This window comes from Cervus canadensis, chromosome 5, assembly GCF_019320065.1.
Source record: "Cervus canadensis isolate Bull #8, Minnesota chromosome 5, ASM1932006v1, whole genome shotgun sequence".
Classification (NCBI taxonomy): Eukaryota; Metazoa; Chordata; class Mammalia; order Artiodactyla; family Cervidae; genus Cervus; species Cervus canadensis.
This window is the reverse complement of record NC_057390.1, coordinates 69,521,153-69,540,713: the sequence shown is the minus strand read 5'-3', so window position 1 is coordinate 69,540,713 and position 19,561 is coordinate 69,521,153. Positions and strand designations below refer to the sequence as shown.

Sequence of the window (19,561 nt, the reverse complement as noted above, 5' to 3'; positions counted from 1 at the left end):
AAGGATGCTACTGAGGGAACGTGAAATGATCAGAGCTTTTGGTGGTCACATACAATAGGTCAGAACTAGAAAAAATCAAATACAAGGCTAGTTTTCCCCCATGGAACATCTGTGAAGTTCTAAAGTGGTACAAGAGGCTGAAAGCTAGAGTGTAATCTCTCACAGCGTCATAATGTTTAGCATAGCAGTACTTCCACAGAGAGAGGAACTTGCCAAAAACATCAACTGATTTTTCACTTGAGGCCTTTGCCTGACACCAAACTTATTGAAGGGAGGAAAATAAAGAGCTACACTCAAAAACCCCAAAGGCTGTTTTTACAGCCTTTGAAAACACACACCCACCAGGCTCTCAATCAAAAGCTTTTAAGAGCCACACTGGAGGGAGAGGAGGCTGGGGTTGACAAGGCAATCTGGTGCAATCTTATGGTATGTAGGAAACAAAATACCAATAGAGGGAGAAACCTGCAACAAATATACAAACAATCTCTCCATTAAGACATCCACCCTATTTTCAGCCTCTGTGGAGGAGACAAAAAACGAACTAAGTCACTAACTGCCGAATAACAAAAGTGCACAGGGTCCATGGAAGTCATAATGCTGGAATTATGGAAGAATATGGGAGATCAGTTGCTACAGAAAAGAAGCGCTTCAGAGACCTACAGAGGGGCCCCTTGAAACTCTGGCCAAGTTATCATTCTGCACGTGCATTAGAGGAAACTATCTGAGGTCAGGGAGAGAGCCATCTTTATAAAGGCATGAAAAAAAGTAAGAAAAAAATGACTAGGAGACAAATTGACTGATAGATGCAGAAAATGGAAAGACAGAATAAGCAGATACAAAGGTTAGAAAGGTTACTGTAAAGTCATGCTGTAGGTTCAAGAAGATAGAGGAAAACAGAAACATAATAAGGAAAAATTGAAGATTTAACAGTGAATCAAATGTTACTTCTAAATATGAGAAAAAAACAATGCTGAAACAAAAAATACAGGTGATTGGATTAATAGCAAATTATACAGTGAAGAAGAAAAAAATCAGGAAACTTGGAATATATGGCAAAGAAATATAAACAGAATGAAAAAGAAAAACAGAGCTTCTAACATATGTGAGGTCGAGGTCTCAGAAAAAAGGTAGGGAACCGAGGAGACAAAAGATCTATACTCTAAAAACTATAAGATGCTAATGAAAGAAACTGAAGATGACACAAACTGATGGGAAGATATACCATTTTCTTGGATTGGATGAATCAATATTGTCAAAAAGACTATACTACCCAAGGCAATCTACAGATTCAATGCAATCCCTATCAAATTACTAATGGCTCTTTTCAGAGAATTAGAAGAAAGAAATCTTAAAATTTGCATGGTGACACAAAAGACCCCACAGTCATCAAAACAGTATGGTACTGGCACAAAAACAGAAATATAGATCAATGGAACAGGACAGAGGGCCCAGAAGTAAATCTGCACACTTATGGTCAAGAAATCTACGACAAAGAAGGCAAAACTACAATGGAGGAAAGAGAGCCTCTTCAATAAGTGGTGCTGGAAAAACTGGAGAGCTACATGTAAAAGAATGAAATTAGAACATTTTCTAATACCATACACAAAAATAAACTCAAAATGGATTAAAGACCTAAATGTAAGGACAGGAACTATAAAACTCTTAGAGAAAAACAGAACTCTCTGACATAAATTGCAGCAAGATCCTCTTTGACCAACCTCCTCGAGTAATGGAAATAAAAAACAAAAGTAATGAATGAGATCTAATAAAGTTTAAAAGCTTTTGCACAGTGAAGGAAACTATTAATATAAACAAGATGAAATGATAACCTTCAGAATGGGAGAAAATAACTGAAAACAAAGCAACCAACAAAGAATTAATCTCCAAAATGTACAAGTAGCTCATGAAGGGAGTTTCCTTGATAGCTCAATTGGTAAAGAATCTGCCTGCAAAAAAGGAGACCTTGGTTTGATTCCTAGGTCAGGAAGATCCACTGGAGAAGGGATAGGCTACCCACTCCAGTATTCCTGGGTTTCCCTGGCGGCTCAACTGGTAAAGAATCCGCCCTCAATGCGGGAGACCTGGGTTTGATCCCTGGGTTGGGAGGATCCTCTGGAGAAGGGAACAGCTACCCACTCCAGTATTTTGGCCTGGAAAATTCCATGAGGTTGCAAAGACTCGGACACGACTGAGCGACTTTCACTTTCACCTTCATGCAACTCACTATCAGAAAAGCAAACAACCCAGTCAAAAAGTGGGTGGATGATCTAAACAAGCATTTCTCCAAAGAAGACATACAGCAGATGGCCAATAAACACAGGAAAAGATGCTCAATATTGTTCATCAGTAGAGAAATGCAAATGACTCATTTCTTAAGTATATGAATTTTACTTTAACCAATATTCAAGATATTAGCACTTTAAGAAAATATTTAACTTCATAAGGCTCAATTCTGAGTCATGTTAACACTTACCCAGTGGTTCCACCAGTTGGTCAACCAGTCCCATTTTCTTTGCTCTGTCTGCACGAATGCCTCTACCAGTCAGCATCATGTCAAAAGCAGCAGGTATACCCACCTAACAGGGAAGCAAGGATTCGAGTAGAAGGGGAAAAATATCAGAGTGACAATTACAATTTACAAATCATACAACTGAGCAAAATAATTATTAAAATAAGAAAAGTCAAACCAGATTTTCATGCTATATATCAAATAATGAAATTTTATACACTGATACACATTCAGGTAACTTTTAGTTTTAGAAACCTCCACTTGAAGTGAAAATGTCTTTATATATCTTGTTTAATTCAGTATGTAGGATTTCTGTCTTATGGATTGATAAAGTAGAGAAAAAAAAACTCATGTTTTCTAAAATTGTACAATTACGTCATTTTGAGTTTCTTCTCTATCATTTGTATAATATTTAAAATAGTAGAGACTTTGAGAAACTTCATCATTTTGAAAATGTCTTTACAAAGGATCTCAGACTTGGGATTTCCCTGGTGGTCCAGTGGTTAAGACTCTGCACTCTCAACCTGTGCAGGGGGCCCAGGTTCAATCCCTGGGAGGGGACGGAAATACCCCCCTCTTCCAACAATAACAAAAGAAACTCAGCTATACTTTTTATACACATATAGGCATATTCATTCTTTCAATAAATCCTCTTGACAATTTCTATGAAGAAATATACACTATTTATTATCAGAATGAATACCATAAGTTTTCCCATTTTTCTGTGTCCAACTCATATCAATTTCTCTCCAAAGAGCATTTCTGTGGAGTGCTGTTTTCCTGAAGAACCTATAGTGCCAGAGGCCATGAAGTTCAGGCAGTCCTCATGTTTGATGTTAAGATTGCTCTGTAGCCTCCAGGTCTCACTGTCCTTCCCCTTCTTAATAGTTCAAAAGCTGGATTGGGACCCTTTTGGTTTTATAGAATACAATGAGATATTCCAGGGACTTCCCTGGTGGTCCAGTGTTAAGACTGTACTTCCACTGTCGAGGGTTTGATCCCTGGTCAGGGAACTAAGATTCCACATGCTGTGCAGCCAAAAAAAAAGGTCTGTCTCTTACAGTTATCATGAGATAAGATCCAAGGATCTGAAAAGCTGATAAGATGGTACTGTGCAGAGAAGGAACAAATTAAACTGTAAGTTTAAGAAAGCAAGACATGTATGTTATTCATCTCTTCCCTTCTTTAGGGACTAACAAAGGCCCGTGATCAATCATCTTGATTAAGGAATTAAAAAAATAAACAGACATTGATCTCATATATTCATATTTTATTTGGTTTCTAAATTTTACCATGAGTACACATACAATACCTTCTGTACAACAGGAAATAGATCAAACGGATACATAGGACTGAGGATCTCAAGTTCATATGGAGATCTTAAACTCACCATCTTGGGCAGCCTTTGTGTGGCTCCTGCTCCTGGTAAGATTCCAAGCAAGACCTCAGGGGAACCCAATACTGTTTTCTTATCTTTTGTTGCTATTCTGTATTGGCATGAAATGGCAAGCTTCAAACAAATGAAGGAAAATTAGAATGTTAAAAAATGTAGTTTTATAGCATCTTAAGATATGTGAGGGTATAAAAATTACTTATAAAGCGTACCTCAAGTCCTCCTCCTAAGCAGGATCCATTGATGGCAGCCACGACAGGCTTTGTGGACTTCTCAAGTTTCTCAAACATTTTCTGTGCTTCTTGTGATATTTGCGTTACTTCTTGAGAGGTCGTGCAAGCATTTAACATGCTGCAGTAAACATGAAAGCAGAGAACAGAAGAAAAAAAAAACCAAAGATAAAACTACAATTCACTTTATTCAGTACTTCATCCACCATAACCTCATTGAACCATATATCAATATTTGGCAGTGAGTCTTCAAATACTCAGAAGTTTAAGAAGAATGATTTTTTCTCAGATAGCACTAATATTAGTGACATCATCTCTCTATAAAATTCAGGGAACATGAACAAAACATGGTGAATAATCTATATCTGCTTTGATAGCAAATCATTAGATTACAAACCATCTTCTGGTAAATAATTTCATGATCAGATTAAACATTTTAATTATCAGGTAGCTTTCAGATTGAACATCAGTGGAAATGACAGAGAAAAAAGCTTCTCTTACAACAGTGTTTCCTCAACATCCTTTAATTTCAGGTTGCTTCATTTGCTACTTAGCTGTTTCTGAACACATTTAAGCTGCGAGTTTTTCATTTTTGATCAAAGATAACTGATTTCCTGTCATTTTGTGTGCTGGGAATGGCTCAGCTAGCCTCAAAGAAGCTGCAAGTATTTTCCTAAGGATTTAGGTGGCTACTATTGGGTACATCAATGTCTTGCTAGGCTGAAATAACCAAGCCAAAAGAAAAAGTCCTTAATGTAGATAACTCTGCTTTTTAAAAAAAATAAACAGAGTATTTATACATTTCTAATTGCTGTACATAAACAAAGAAGAGTACACAATATTCAGTTCAGTTCAGTCAAGTCCAACTCTTTGTGACCCCATGAACTGCATGCAGCACACCAGGCGTCCCTGTCCATCACCAACTCCTGGAGCCTACCCAAACTCATGTCCATTGAGTCGGTGATGCCATCCAACCATCTCATCCTCTGTTGTCTCCTTCTCTTCCTGCCCTCAATCTTTCCCAGCATCAGGGTCTTTTCCAATGAGTCAACTCTTCTCATCAGGTGGTCAAAGGATTGGAGTTTCAGTTACAATGAACACCCAGGACTGATTTCCTTTAGGATGAACTGGTTGGATCTCCTTGCAGTCCAAGGGACTCTCAAGAGTCTTCTCCAACACCACAGTTCAAAAGCATCAATTCTTTGGTGCTCAACTTTCTTTATAGTCCAACTCTCACATCCACACATGACTACTGGAAAAACCATATGACTAGATGGACCTTTGTTGACAAAGGAATGTCTCTACTTTTTAATATGCTGTCTAGGTTGATCATAACTTTCCTTCCAAGGAGTAAGCATCTTTTAATTTTATGGCTGCAATCACCATCTGCAGTGATTTTGGAGCCCCCAAAAATAAAGCCAGCCACTGTTTCCCCATCTATTTGCCATGAAGTGACGGGACCGGATGCCATGATCTTCGTTTTCTGAATGTGGAGCTTTAAGCCAACTTTTTCACTCTCCTCTTTCACTTCCATCAAGAGGTTCTTTAGTTCTTCTTCACTGTCTGCCATAAGGGTGGTGTCATCTGCATATCTGAGATTATTGATCTTTCTTCTGGCAATCTTGATTCCAGCTTGTGCTTCCTCCAGCCTAGCGTTTCTCGTGATGTACTCTGCATAGAAGTTAAATAAACAGGGTGACAATATACAGCCTTGATGTACTCCTTTTCCTATTTGGAACCAGTCTGTTGTTCCATGTCCAGTTCTAACCGTTGCTTCCTGACCTGCATAGAGGTCTCTCAAGAGGCAGATCAGGAGGTCTGGTATTCCCATCTCCTTCAGAATTTTCCACAGTTTATTGTGATCCACACAGTCAAAGGCTTTGGCATAGTCAATAAAGCAGAAATAGATGTTTTTCTGGAACCCTCTTGCTTTTTTGATGATCCAGCAGATGTTGGCAATCTGATCTCTGGTTCCTCTGCCTTTTCTAACACCAGCTTGAACATCTGGAAGTTCACGGTTCACGTATTGCTGAAGCCTGGCTTGGAGAATTTTGAGTATTACTTTACTAGCATGTGAGATGAGTGCAATTGTGCGGTAGTTTGAGCATTCTTTGGCATTGCCTTTTTTTGGGATTGGAATGAAAACTGACTGTTTTCAGTCCTGTGGCCACTGCTGAGTTTTCCAAATTTGCTGACATATTAAGTGCAGCACTTTCACAGCATCGTCTTTCAGGATTTGAAATAGCTCAACTGGAATTCCATCACCTCCACTAGCTTTGTTTGTAGTGATGCTTCCTAAGGCCCACTTGACTTCACATTCCAGGATGTCTGGCTCTAGGTGAGTGATCACATCACTGCGATTATCTTTTTATAAGATAATCGAGGGTCGTGAAGATCTTTTTTGTACAGTTCTTCTGTGTATTCTTGCCACCTCTTCTTTTTTTTTTAAATTTTTTTTATTTTATTTTTTTTTCAGTGGGTTTTGTCATACATTGATATGAATCAGCCATAGATTTACACGTATTCCCCATCCGATCCCCCCTCCCACCTCCCTCTCCACCCGATTCCTCTGGGTCTTCCCAGTGCACCAGGCCCGAGCACTTGTCTCATGCATCCCACCTGGGCTGGTGATCTGTTTCACCATAGATAATATACATGCTGTTCTTTCGAAACATCCCACCCTCACCTTCTCCCACAGAGTTCAAAAGTCTGTTCTGTACTTCTGTGTCTCTTTTTCTGTTTTGCATATATGGCCACCTCTTCTTAATATCTTCTGCTTCTGTTAGGTCCACACCATTTCTGTTCTTTATTGAGCCTATCTTTGCATGAAATGTTCCCTTGGTATCTCTAATTTTCTTGAAGAGATCTCTAGTCTTTCCCATTCTGTTATTTTCCTCTATTTCTTTGCATTGATCGCTGAGTAGGACTTTCTTATCTCTCCATGCTATTCTTTGGAACTCTGCATTCAAATGAGTATATCTTTCCTTTTCTCCTTTGCTTTCACTTCTCTTCTTTTCACAGCTATTTGTAAGGCCTCCTCAGACAGCCATTTTGCTTTTTCGCATTTCTTTTTCTTGGGGATGGTCTTGATCCCTCTCTACTGTACAATGTCACAAACCTCCACCCATAGTTCATCAGGCACTCTATCAGATCTAGTCCCTCAAATCTATTTCTCACTTCCACTGTATAATCATAAGGGATTTGATTTAGGTCATACCTGAATGGTCTAGTGGTTTTCCCCACTTTCTTCAATTGAAGTCTGAATTTGGCAATAAGGAGTTCATGATCTGAGCCACAGTCAGCTCCCAGTCTTGTTTTTGCTGACTGTATAGAGCTTCTCCATCTTTGGCTGCAAAGAATATAGTCAATCTGATTTCGGTGTTGGCCATCTCGTGATGTCCACGTGTAGAGTCTTCTCTTGTGTTGTTGGAAGAGGGTGTTTACTATGACCAGTGCGTCCTCTTGGCAAAACTCGATTAGCCTTTGCCCTGCTTCATTCTGTACTCCAAGGCCAAATTTGCCTGTTACTCCAGGTGTTTCTTGACTTCCTACTTTTGCATTCCAGTCCCCTATAATGAAAAGGACATCTTTTTTGGGTGTTAGTTCTAAAAGGTCTTGTAGATCTTCATAGAGCTGTTCAACTTCAGCTTCTTCAGCGTTACTGGTTGGGGCACAGACTTGAATTACCGTGATATTGAATGGTTTGCCTTGGAAATGAACAGAGATCATTCTGTGGTTTTTGAGATTGCATCCAGGTACTGCATTTCAGATTCTTTTGTTGACTATGACGGCTATTTCATTTCTTCTAAGGGATTCCTGCCCACAATAATGGTGATCTGAGTTAAATTCACCCATTCCTGTCCATTTTAGTTCGCTGATTCCTAGAATGTTGACGTTCACTCTTGCCATCTCCTGTTTGATCACTTCCAATTTGCCTTGATTCATGGACCTAACATTCCAGGTTCCTATGCAATATTGCTCTTTATAGCATCGGACCTTGCTTCTATCACCAGTCCCATCCACAGCTGGGTGCTATTTTTTCTTTGGCTCCATCCCTTCATTCTTTCTGGAGTTATTTCTCCCTTATTTCGGCACCCACTGACCTGGGGAGTTCATCTTTCAGTGTCCTATCTTTTTGCCTTTTCATACTGTTCATGGGGTTCTCAAGGCAAGAATACTGAAGTGGTTTGCCATTCCCTTCTCTAGTGGACCACATTCTGTCAGACCTCTCTGCCATGACCCGTCCATCTTAGGTGGCCCCACACGGCATGGCTTAGTTTCACTGAGTTAGAGAAGGCTCTGGTCCATGTGATCAGATTGGCTTGTTTTCTCTGATTGTGGTTTCAGTCTATCTGCTCTCTGATGCCCTCTCTTAGCGCCTACTGTCTTACTTGGGTTTCTCTTACCATGGACGTGGGGTATCTCCTCACAGCCATATTGAACAAAGTTTAAAAATATACAAGTATGTTAAATACAAATTACTAAGCCAATAATGCTGGCTATCATTACCTAAACTGCAAAGAATCATAAAACAAATACCTATTTTTTACAGAATTAACAAATGTCAACATTTTAACCCATTAAACAAACACTAAGATATCATCTCTCATTTTTGCTTTAAAGTGTAAAAAAGTTTTATATATATATATATATATATAAATAAAATACCATGACAAAAGAAAGAAAATATTAGTTGTATTGGTATTCTCTGACTTCCTCAGGTTCTATCAGCTACTTTATTTACCCTGAAACATCCATTATCATATACTTGTAGTACAGTCTTCAGACCAACTATGTAATTGTATCCATAAACAATACAGAGAAGTATTTTATGTGTTGTTTTAAAATGTTTATATAAACTATATACTGTACCAAATATTTTGCGAGATGCTTTGTTCTTTTAATTTAACATTATATTCTTGGGTTCTAACATTACGCTGTAGATCTAGTTAGATCCTTTGAATTGTTTTTGTAGCACTTTATCTTTTTTTTTTTTTTTTTAATATTTTATTTATTTATCTGACTGCACAGGGTCTTAGTTGTGGCATGTGGGACCTAGTTCCCTGACCAGGGATCAAACCCTGGTTCCCTGTAATGGGAGCACAGAGTCTTAGCCACTGGACCACCAGGGAAGTCCCGCACTTTATCTTAAGAATATTCCACATTAAAAAAAAAAAAAAAAAAGAATATTCCACATTTACTTATCTATTTCCCTCATGGCTGACAGCTTGTTTCAAATTCTTCACTATTGTAAATTACACAGGACTGAACATCCTTATGCATGTATGGGTCCTTAAAAACAAAGGTTGGGATTTTTCCAGCATACATACCTAGATGAGGTATCTCTTAATTATATGATACATGTATTTTCAGTTTTACTAAATTTTATCAAATTGTTCTCCAAGGTGGCTATACCAATTTTCAGTCCTACTAGTAATGCTCAACCTTCTCATTTTCCCAAGTCTTTGCTAACATAGTATTTTCAAACTTTTAAATGTTTGCTGGTCTGATAGAAAAAAAGGGCATCTCATTGTTAGTTTGGTTTTATAGTAATTTTTTTATTCTACTCAAATACTGCTCCTTGAACTACTTTCAACTACTTTAAAGAAAGGCTGGATTCAGTCTTATAAGGTTTAAGCAACAAGCCTTTTCTTTATCACCTTTATTTATATTCATGAAAATAACACAAAAAGTAACTTTCAGAGAAAACTTACTTCTACTTTCTTTTCAAATGAGAAATGATAAGGCCTAAAAAACATACCATTAGCCAAGATAAAAAGTGATTTCAAATTTTCTGAAACTTACTTGAGATCGGCACCTGCAATGAAGCAGCCTGGCTTTGTTGAGATAAGGACGGCACTTCTGATCTGACTGCTAGACCAGACTTCATTCATTACTTCCATGAACTCTGAATGCAGTTCTTGACTTAGAGTATTCACCTGCCGAAGGGAAATACACAAAAATCTAAGTGTTTAAATTTGAAGTAGTAGATATACAAACCACCACCCAATACTATTTTGATTACAGGAAGTATATTTACACAGGAGAAATATACTGTTTTAACAGTTTCTTTTAAGAAACAGGGAAATAAAGAAACCAAAAAGCCAGCAGCTGTTTATTCAGGTACTTTGGCCAATGCCTCCCTCTAAAAATAGTTCTCCTTTAAGGAGGAACTCATATTCCTAAGAGTTTGAATCATATGCAGGCTATAAAGTAAGTCTACATTTATCAGCATGGAAAAAAATTTGTATAATGTTAAGGGAAAAAAGAATCAAAATTAGACAAATAGTATGATCTTAATTTTTAGAATATTGTTTGTTGAATCTGGATTGAATGTTAAAAGTGGTTATTTTGGGGTTTGGAGTATGAATGACTGTTATTTTCCTCTTAATTGCTTTCAAATGTCTGACCATAGGCATTTGTTATTATTGTGTTCAGGAAAAATGCTTAATTTAGAAAATACTGAAAAAATACCATAAGTCTGAATCACTGCTCAGTAAATGCCAACTTCACTCTAGAGAGAGGGACTGGCTCTTACTTTCCTTAATTTGTGTTAGATGTTAATTGCTTGCATCTAGGTCCTCCTACTTCATTTAGGTCTCTGGTAACAAGATTTCTGAAACAAGAAATCTTTACAGCAACTTTAGGTGGGGGGGAAGAATGAGCTCCTCAAATATAGCTTTTCTTGGCAAAAGACTGGATTAATGCTGCATATTTTGTTGAAGTTGCCAAAAACAAATGAAGCTCCACTTTGAGTGGGATTTGATTTCTGATAACATGAATTGCACTAAGTCATTCAAGGCCCTCAGGAACCTTAATGACATTTAACTCAGTCAACTTACTACAAGTAATGACTCATGTAAGGCAGGTTAAGAAAGTTGACATAAGAACCTCATAGTTAGGACAAGTAGGTCAATATTCTTATAAACAAAGCTTGCACTTGGCTTCTTATCTAATAAATCATCTTATAATTCTACAGTGTAACAGAAGGCTTTTGTTAATCCTTGATGTTAATCTGACACCTCCAGTGAACTAGAAAGAATTCTTAAACAAGGATGTCTACCGCAGAAAACTGCATCCCGTGGGCAAGTTCTCAAACTCTAACTATCAAAACTATAAACTCATACAACAAGATTAGTGCCAAATTGGTGGATTTATTTCTCTGCCATTCAGGAATGCATTAATGAATGCAGTGAGTAAAAATAAACTGCAGTAAATTAAATTAGGTACCTTTGAATTGGGTGAGTTAATTCGGATAACTGCCACATCCCCTTTGACTCCATAGTTAATATGGGTTCTGGCTAAAAAGAGAAGGAAAACTTATTTGTAAACAAGTTTATGGCTAAATAAGTATAAAAAGCAATGAAAGCATGTCATTGAGAAATTAAACTTACTCAGCAAAACAGAGGACCTTGTAAAACTGCGGCAAATATAACCTGTAAGAAAAACGTATTTCACAATTAATTATTTTCAAAACAGAACTTCTATTTGTTGTTTTGTTGTTGAGGTGCTAAGTTGTGTCCAACTCTTTGTGACCCCCATGGACTGCAGCATGCCAGGCTCCTCTGTCCTCCACTATCCCCTGGAGTTTGTTCAAATTCATGAAATTCATGAATTTCTATAATACCTGCTACATATAAGGAAGCTGGAGTTTACAACAAGAAAACCAAAATTAGAACAAAGTATTCCAGATCATTATTGTGACTATTACTGTATCTTTTTTGTTTCAATTATCAGGTCATATGATTCAGTTCAGTTCAGTTCAGTTGCTCAGTCCTGTCCGACTCTTTGCGACCCCACGAATCATAGCACGCCAGGCCTCCCTGTTCAACACCAACTCCCGGAGTTTACTCAAACTCATGTCCATCGAGTTGGTGATGCCATCCAGCCATCTCATCCTCTGTCATCCCCTTCTCCTCCTGCCCCCAATCCCTCCCAGGATCAGGGTCTTTTCCAATGAGTCAACTCTTCGCATGAGGTGGCCAAAGTACTGGAGTTTCAGCTTCAGCATCAGTCCTTCCAATCAACACCCAGGACTGATCTCCTTGCAGTCTAAGGGTCATATGATTATCTGGATACTAGATGTGGTAGTTGGAAGAATGGCCTCTCAAGGATGTCCATGTCCCCAGAAATTGAGTATGTTAGGTTATATGGCAAATGGAGATAAAGGATGCAAATAGAATGAAGGTGGCTAATTAGCTGACCTTAATACAGGGAGATTAGCCTGGATTATTCAGCTATACAGTGTAATTATAAAGGAGCAGAAAAAGGCAAAAGAACCAGAAGATGGCAGCATGAGAACCCACTCTGCGGGCTATGAAGAAGTCAATAAATGCAGGCAGCCTCTAGAAGCTAGAAAAAGCAAGGAAACGGATTCTCCCTTAGAGTGTCCAGAATGAACTCAGCCCTGCCAATACCTCTGATATACCTCTGCCAATAGCCCAGTAAGACTCATTTCTGATGTCCATAACTGTAAGATCATAAATTTGTATTGTTTCAGATGCTGTTTGTGGAAATTTAGGACCACAATAGGAAACAAATACACTAAGGCATTAAGTAATCTATTGATACAAAGCAATCTATAATGTCAGTTCCAAATGCATTCCAAATATATCTCAGGCACATTCTCCAGCCAGGTCCTCTTGCATTTTTATGGAGAGATGGACTTTCCAGTGTCATGAAAAGTAAAATCAAGGCGCATCAGAGACTCGGCATGTCTCTCCATCCTGCAGTTCTTTAAAGGAGGGGAAGAGAAGGCACAGAAGAAAAGCAGTTTTGTACTGCCTTAAAGGCCAAACGACATGCTGTTAAAGAAAGAAAACTGTAGATGGCACCAGAACCACAGTGGGGTGATCAACGGTTCTGTCTGCAATTTTTTCTTTAAGCAATCCAAACCAGTACTCACTCACAGGGCAAAGACAAAGGACCTGAAGGTCCCAAGCCTTGGGTTCAACCATCAAGTTTATCATTCACTAGCTGTACGGCCATGTATAAGTCTCTTGGAGCATTTCAGTGTTCTTACAAAGATAGAAGTAGAAGTGATGTAATGATTATAATAGTACCTGTAAATCAAAGTGCTACACTAAAGTAAATTAAGATAGGAGAAGCCAGCCATCTCCTCAATCTCCAGTGCCTCTATTTCACTAATGATAAACTTCTTTTTGCTTTTCCATTATTTGCAATCTGTATCATCTGTATTTATCACTCTTTCTTCTTTATATCTGTATCAGTTCAGTTCAGTCGCTCAGTCGTGTCCGACTCTTTGCGACCCCGTGAACCGCAGCACGCCAGGCCTCCCTGTCCATCACCAACTCCCGGAGTTTACTCAAACTCACGTCCATCGAGTCAGTGATGCCATCCAGCCATCTCATCCTGTCATCCCCTTCTCCTCCTGCCCTCAATCTATCCCAGCATCAGGGTCTTTTCAAATGAGTCAGTTCTTCGCATCAGGTGGCCAAAGTATTGGAGTTTCAGCTTCAACATCAGTCCCTCCAATGAACACCCAGGACTGATCTCCTTTAGGATGGACTGCTTGGATCTCCTTGAGGTCCAAGGGACTCTCAAGAGTCTTCTCCAACACCACAGTATCACAGCCTCACAAAGCCTTATTTTGAGATTCTGTCTACAACAACTCTTTCCCTTCCCTGCCCCAATTTTTATCTTTATGACTCACTGTTTGGTTCTCTAATCACTGCATCTGTAGCAGCTGTTTCCTCCAAGTAAATTGCAGTCTCCTCCAACACCATCTCGGAGTCATTCATTGCACAACTAAAGTCTAGTGCAGTCCATCAGAACTGCTCCAGGGACCCAGGGTGAGCAGCAAGATAAAAATCCCTGTCTCTGTGGAGGAGGTGAAAATAGGTTTGGCATGAAAAGAGAGTTTGCCAATAAAGTAAACATTCTGTGGGAGGGGAGTCAGGTAACAAGCAATTATAACTAGAATAGGGTAAACTGAATTAGTGAGTGTGAACTGATTAGGAATGCAGGGTGGGAGAGATGAGGTGGAAAGACAGACATAAAACAAGAAACATAAATAAGTTCGAAGATATGCACCTAAGAAGAAAAAGAAAATAGAGCAGGTGGAGGGGCTTGGACATGGGTTGTAATTCTGAAGACTAAATACTGGAGACAGCAGGTTTGTGCTCACTAACTTATAAATCATAAACTCTCACCCACTAACCTGCCTTTGTGCCACCCCCCCACACCCATAGAGACATACACAAAACCTCCTCTAAATCAAGAGACAAAAAAAGAGAAAAATCAGCAAATATACAACTATATCTGAATTGGAAAAACAATTCCAAGCCACAATAAACTAAATCAAGTTGAAATACAGGGTAGCTTTGCTTTTAGAATATCGCCTTACTCACTAACCTAACTAGGAGAGCTTACTTCAGAGCTGCTGGGTGAACTTTCACCCATATTTCCCACGCCAGCAAAAGAGAGAGAAACCTTTACTCTACTTTTTAATTATTCTAACTCAAGAAGATACCTACAAGACCTAAGACTATAGCAGTGGAGAGAGCTGGATTATGCTGATATATATTTCAAATATGAACGTGTTACTATGGTTGTAACAATCAACAGGTTTTTCTCAATATCTAGTCCTGGTGAAGTGACAGGATTAAGTACGTAAGAGTCAAATTTAAATATCCACCATCTGCTAAGATATCTGCCTTCAATTCATTTCCTGAGAAATTATTCTACTACTTATGTAATTAGGAATTTGGATTTAGAATAGGAGTGGGGGGTGGAGAATAAGAGTGGGAATTAAGATATTTTGATCAAGATATGCTTTCATTTGACAGTCATACTCAGAATTATAGCACTCATGCAGGAATGGGTTAAAACTTCAAGAAGTACAAATCAGTGTAAAGAATTTTAATCATCCATCATTAAATATCATAATCTCATTAAAAGTCTGGCACTATCTAGGCACAGACTTTTAGTTAGTGTTAGTCTTTTCAGTCTAAATGGCAATCCAGGTGTGCAGGTAATTTTAAATTCACTTTCTAGGCCTTTTTTCCCCCCAAATTTATACATTGCTACTAAAAGGGGCAATAACTAATAAGTCATATTTTCTTTAAGAAATTTTAAATTAATTTTTATTAGAGTATAATTGATTTATCAACACTATATTGTCTTAGTTTCTGCTGTATAACAAAGTAAATCAGTTATACACATACATGTATCCATTGTTCCTTAGATTCTGTTCCCATATAGGTCACTACAGAGTACTGAGTTCCCTGAGCTTTATAGCAGGTTCTTATTAGTTATCTGTTTTACATATAGTAGCATGTGTATGTCAGTACCAATCCCCCAATTTATCCCTCCCCCAGCCATATTTTCTTATAGGTTAAAACAGAATGCAAAATATAGATACACATATGTGTATCTATATTTCTATACAAAAAATAAAGGAAAACTAAGCTTGTAACTTTTTATCACACATGTAAAATGTAAAAATTACTTTAAAAAAGTCTCAGATATATAAAATCATAGTTCTTCAGAGCAGGGAAGAGTTAACAATAGCTCTGTTTATTAATAATAATAGCACTGACTCCATGAAAAACTGCTTTACACCTAAAATACACCCTTTAACGCTCACAAGGTGGTATTATTCCCCACTTCACAAATGAGAAAACAGATGTAGAAATGACTTGCCCAAGGTCACCAAAGGGTAAGGTCACCAGTGGGTAAAAGGCAGAGCCAGATTGAAACTGAGAAGTCACACTCCATATCTAATATTTTTAATTGCATTACCTTAAAATCAATGAAAGGGAAGTTCAAAAATATACATCTGATAATTTTAAAGTGTTAAACCAAAAATGTGGAAAACAATCAAACTGTCAGGTAACATGACCAAATACTAACAGTAGGTATCTGAGTAGTAAGAGAAAGGGTGATTCTTTTTTTTTTAATCCTTTGCCCTGATCTTTGCAACATTTCAATTTTCTGTAGTGTTATGACAGGTTATGCACAAACATATAGAGCAGTCCCGTGGAGACTAAAAACACTGGCTGAAATAACAAAGCAGAAAAGGTTCATTCAAAATTAGTCCCTAACAGTAAAGACACTCCTCCAAAAACAGCATACAGTGATTCAGAAGGAGGAAGGCATTTTATAAATTATATTTCTAATTAAGTAACCGACATTAAGTGCAACATGCAGTAAAAAGTCACCTTTGACCTTACAGATTTGAGAGGAAGAAAAATGCTTAATTTTCCATAAGCACCCACTTTAACTCTTTCACTGCCAATTTGAAGAGAAAAAGACAATACAGCTAATGCAAGCTAACTGGTTATAGTCAGAAACGAGAGTAGAAATAGTTGGTAAAATTATCTAACATCTTGTTCCTTAAGAAACAAGGTATCTACATTTTTTTAAAAAAAGTGCTTCTTCTGGAAAGTTGCAGAATCTGCCTCTTGAAATTCTACATATTATACATTCACACTGGAATTACTGGAGCTGCAAGAGTTGAGCTTCCTGTTGAAATGTGGTAATAGGCAAAAAAAGTTGTGAGGGCAAGGCGTAGGGAATGGCAGTCATTTGCAAGGCTGGTTCATTTCATACACGAAGTAAATAAGATGCTCCCCGTTACAGGCAAGGTGCAGTGAAGCACAAAGATGCGACAGATTGGGACTGTCCTTGTCCTCTTAGTCCTCCCAATCCAGTAGGGACAGGTTCAAGGCCATCACTAAAGAAAGTAAGAGGAGACCTGCGGAAAATGCCAGACCGGGTGGACAGGACTCAGAGACGTTAGGGGTTACGAAGCCTGAAACCGCTGCAGGACTCAAAACGAGAGAGAAAATGTCAGTCGCTGCGCCAGGGAATGAGACCGGGTCTCAGAGCAGCATCATTCCCCCTGATCTAGGGCCGCTGCAGCGTGGCGGCAGCCATCAGGAGACGCGGCTCCCAGGTCTCCGCAGTTCTGCCCCGGGGCGGTGGGGTGCCTTCAACCAGGCCTCACCTGAGCAGCGGAGCGTCCTGGAGGCAGTAAAGCGGCGGAGGCTGCCAATAGCTCGAGAGGCCACCATCTTGAGCGGGAGTGGACGAAAGTGGAAAGCCCTTCGAGTGCGGGCAGCCGAGTAGAGGACTTTTCTTCCCGCAGCCTGGCACTGGCCAGGCGCCCGAAGTACTGCCTGACTGAAAACCCGCAACTGAATCCCCGATGGCGAGGTGCCGCCGGCTCCTTAACCTTGCCTTTCGCTTCCGGCTAACGCCCCGTTAGCCGGAAAAAAAAGGACACTTTCTCCGCAGGGAAGGAAGAAAGCGCAGAGAGGAGGACAGCCTTCCGGATTTTCCAGTCAGGCAGCCGGCGAGCAGCCAGGGAGGCCTGTGAGGCCCGCGAAGGGTCCTTTCCAGGGAGGCCCCGCCTCTTCGTCCTGGTCTGGTCCTGTCATTAGGGCCGGAGCCCTGCCTGTAGCTGGAGTCTGAGCCGACGCGACCTAAGGTGAGAAGGGGCGTGCGCTCGGCTGCCGCCTGGCCTTTCTCCGGCGGGGTCCGCAGTTTCCCGCCTGCTACGCCTGTGCCCGCGGCCGCTGGCCTCCACTCCCTGGGGGAGTGGAGTTCGAGGGAGCGGAAGGAAGTTTCTCAATCCGGGCCTCCGGTACCAGTGCAGTTTGGGCAGTGTCTGTAGCTCCGAGCAACGATGTCGCCTATGCCTTTCAATTTATCACCGCAAGTTAACGAACTTGTGTGTGTGTGTGTGTGTGGTGTGTGTGTGTCGGTTTAAAGCGCTGGCCTGTGTTCCGGTGGTGTTGTATCCCCTATTTTGCCTGTAGGCAGGTCGGCGGCTATTGAGAATCGGAAAAGGGCCAGGAATTTTACCCCTTTTATGCTTCCGAGGGTGGATCTCGGTCGTGTAGCTTTTTTGGGACTCAGTTGTCGGAGGAACAAAGGCATTCCTGTGTCCGGCTCCGACAGCCAAGGCTCATGATCATTTTCTAATCCAGAAGGGAACCGAAGATCATCTGGTCTTTCATCTCCTTCACTGCATCGGTGCAGCCCATGAATCAGAGTGAGTCAGTTTACCCATGGCCACAGGTGGTAGCCTGTGTCTACTAACTTCTAGTCAAGAGCTCTGCGCTGCATGATAGCTGTTTTTGTGATGGAGAGAGAGGCTTGAGCCCTGGCATAAATTAATTGATTCCAGAAAGTGATGTTGAGGACCCTCTAGGTCGTTTCACCGCCATCTCATTTAATCCTCACGATCCCCAAACTGTTATTTACGTTTTGTAGGTAAAGTTTGGGGGGCATGGAGATTTATATAAATTATTTGCTAGGTGGCAGAGCCAGATTCGGGCATAAATTTGTGCCACGTTTCACCAGATTGTCTGTTCCTCAGGAGAGGGAGAAGGAAGAGGCAGGGGGAAATGGCAGGGAAGTTGAGACTGAATTGAGGAGTATGGGAAGAAGAGAGGTTTCTGTTTAAAGCTCAAGTCAAATAGTGAGTCTTCCATCACTGTGAGCACGTTAAGCAGAATCTGGATGAGCAGTGACCTCTTAATTTGCAAGAAAGAATTCTTGATGATCACCAAAGGCCCTCCAACTTACAAGGTTTTTACAGTTCAAAGCTTGTCCTGCCCATGTAATGCTTTTTCTTATCTAATTCAGTGTAGTACTTATTGTTTAGATCAGGAATGGCAAACTTTTTCTGTAAAGGGCCAGGTAGTAAATAGTTTAGGCTTTATAACCCACATTGATCTCTGTCATATATTCTTTGTTTTATTTTGCTCTACAACTCTTTTTTTTTGCTCTACAATTCTTTAAAAATGTGAAATCTATTGTTAGTTAGAGGCCCTTGGGTTGTAGTTTGCCAGCCCCTGATTTAGGTCACCGTTTGACTGACTGACTTGTTTCTTGTACTCTGAGCAAAATCGTAAGCTCCATCAAGGACAAAAATGTTATTTTTCTCACTGTGGCTTTCATAAGGGGAACTAAAGACTTTTATACCATCACCTACTGATACTAATAGCAAGCACAAGTATAACTCTTTATGGAGTATGGGTTTTAACCCTTTGTTTTCCATGTTACAAATGTTTTCTCTGAATCTGTTGTTAGCCTTTTAACTTTATTTTAGTATCTTTTACTGTGTAGATATTATAAATGCTTATTTAATCACATTTTTTAGTTATTTTCCATTGTGGCCTCTGGGTTTTATCCCATATGTTGGGAACCTTTCCCCATCTAAGATTGTAAAAATATTCTCTGATATTTTCTTGTAGCAGGTTAAAAAGTATATATTTACATTAATCCATCTGTGATTTGTACTTATAGTGTGAGAAATGGATCTATTTTTTTCCCAGTGGTTAGACATTTCCCCAGCAAATCAGTAAGTCATCTTTCTCCCACTTATTTGAAATGTTTTCTTTATTATATACTAAGTTTTCATACACATGAGTATGCTTCTGAACTTACTACATCCTG

At 39.5% G+C, this 19,561-nt stretch overlaps 2 protein-coding genes across 4 annotated transcripts in view; one reads left to right on the top strand and one right to left on the bottom strand.

Moving 5' to 3' along the window:
- HADHA (hydroxyacyl-CoA dehydrogenase trifunctional multienzyme complex subunit alpha) overlaps window positions 1-17,334 on the bottom strand; it is a 41,267-nt gene extending 23,933 nt beyond the window's left edge. Inside the window, exons 1-7 of the mRNA XM_043469153.1 lie at window positions 17,103-17,334; window positions 11,527-11,568; window positions 11,363-11,433; window positions 9,938-10,071; window positions 4,115-4,253; window positions 3,900-4,019; window positions 2,474-2,576 (exon numbers count right to left, since the gene is read on the bottom strand). Coding sequence (XP_043325088.1) covers window positions 2,474-2,576; window positions 3,900-4,019; window positions 4,115-4,253; window positions 9,938-10,071; window positions 11,363-11,433; window positions 11,527-11,568; window positions 17,103-17,169 — 676 coding nt within the window. The 5' untranslated portion in view covers window positions 17,170-17,334. The remainder of the gene's footprint in view (window positions 1-2,473; window positions 2,577-3,899; window positions 4,020-4,114; window positions 4,254-9,937; window positions 10,072-11,362; window positions 11,434-11,526; window positions 11,569-17,102) is intronic.
- A 114-nt stretch (window positions 17,335-17,448) lies between these two features.
- HADHB (hydroxyacyl-CoA dehydrogenase trifunctional multienzyme complex subunit beta) overlaps window positions 17,449-19,561 on the top strand; it is a 28,200-nt gene continuing 26,087 nt past the window's right edge. Inside the window, exon 1 of one of the 3 annotated variants that reach the window (XM_043469156.1) lies at window positions 17,449-17,585. Coding sequence is in view for 2 of the 3 variants with exons in the window: in XM_043469154.1 (XP_043325089.1) it covers window positions 18,143-18,152 (10 nt within the window). In the remaining variant the exon portion in view is untranslated. Of the gene's footprint in view, window positions 17,586-17,772; window positions 18,153-19,561 lie in introns of those variants that run through there. The other 2 variants (XM_043469154.1, XM_043469155.1) reach the window with 2 other exon arrangements.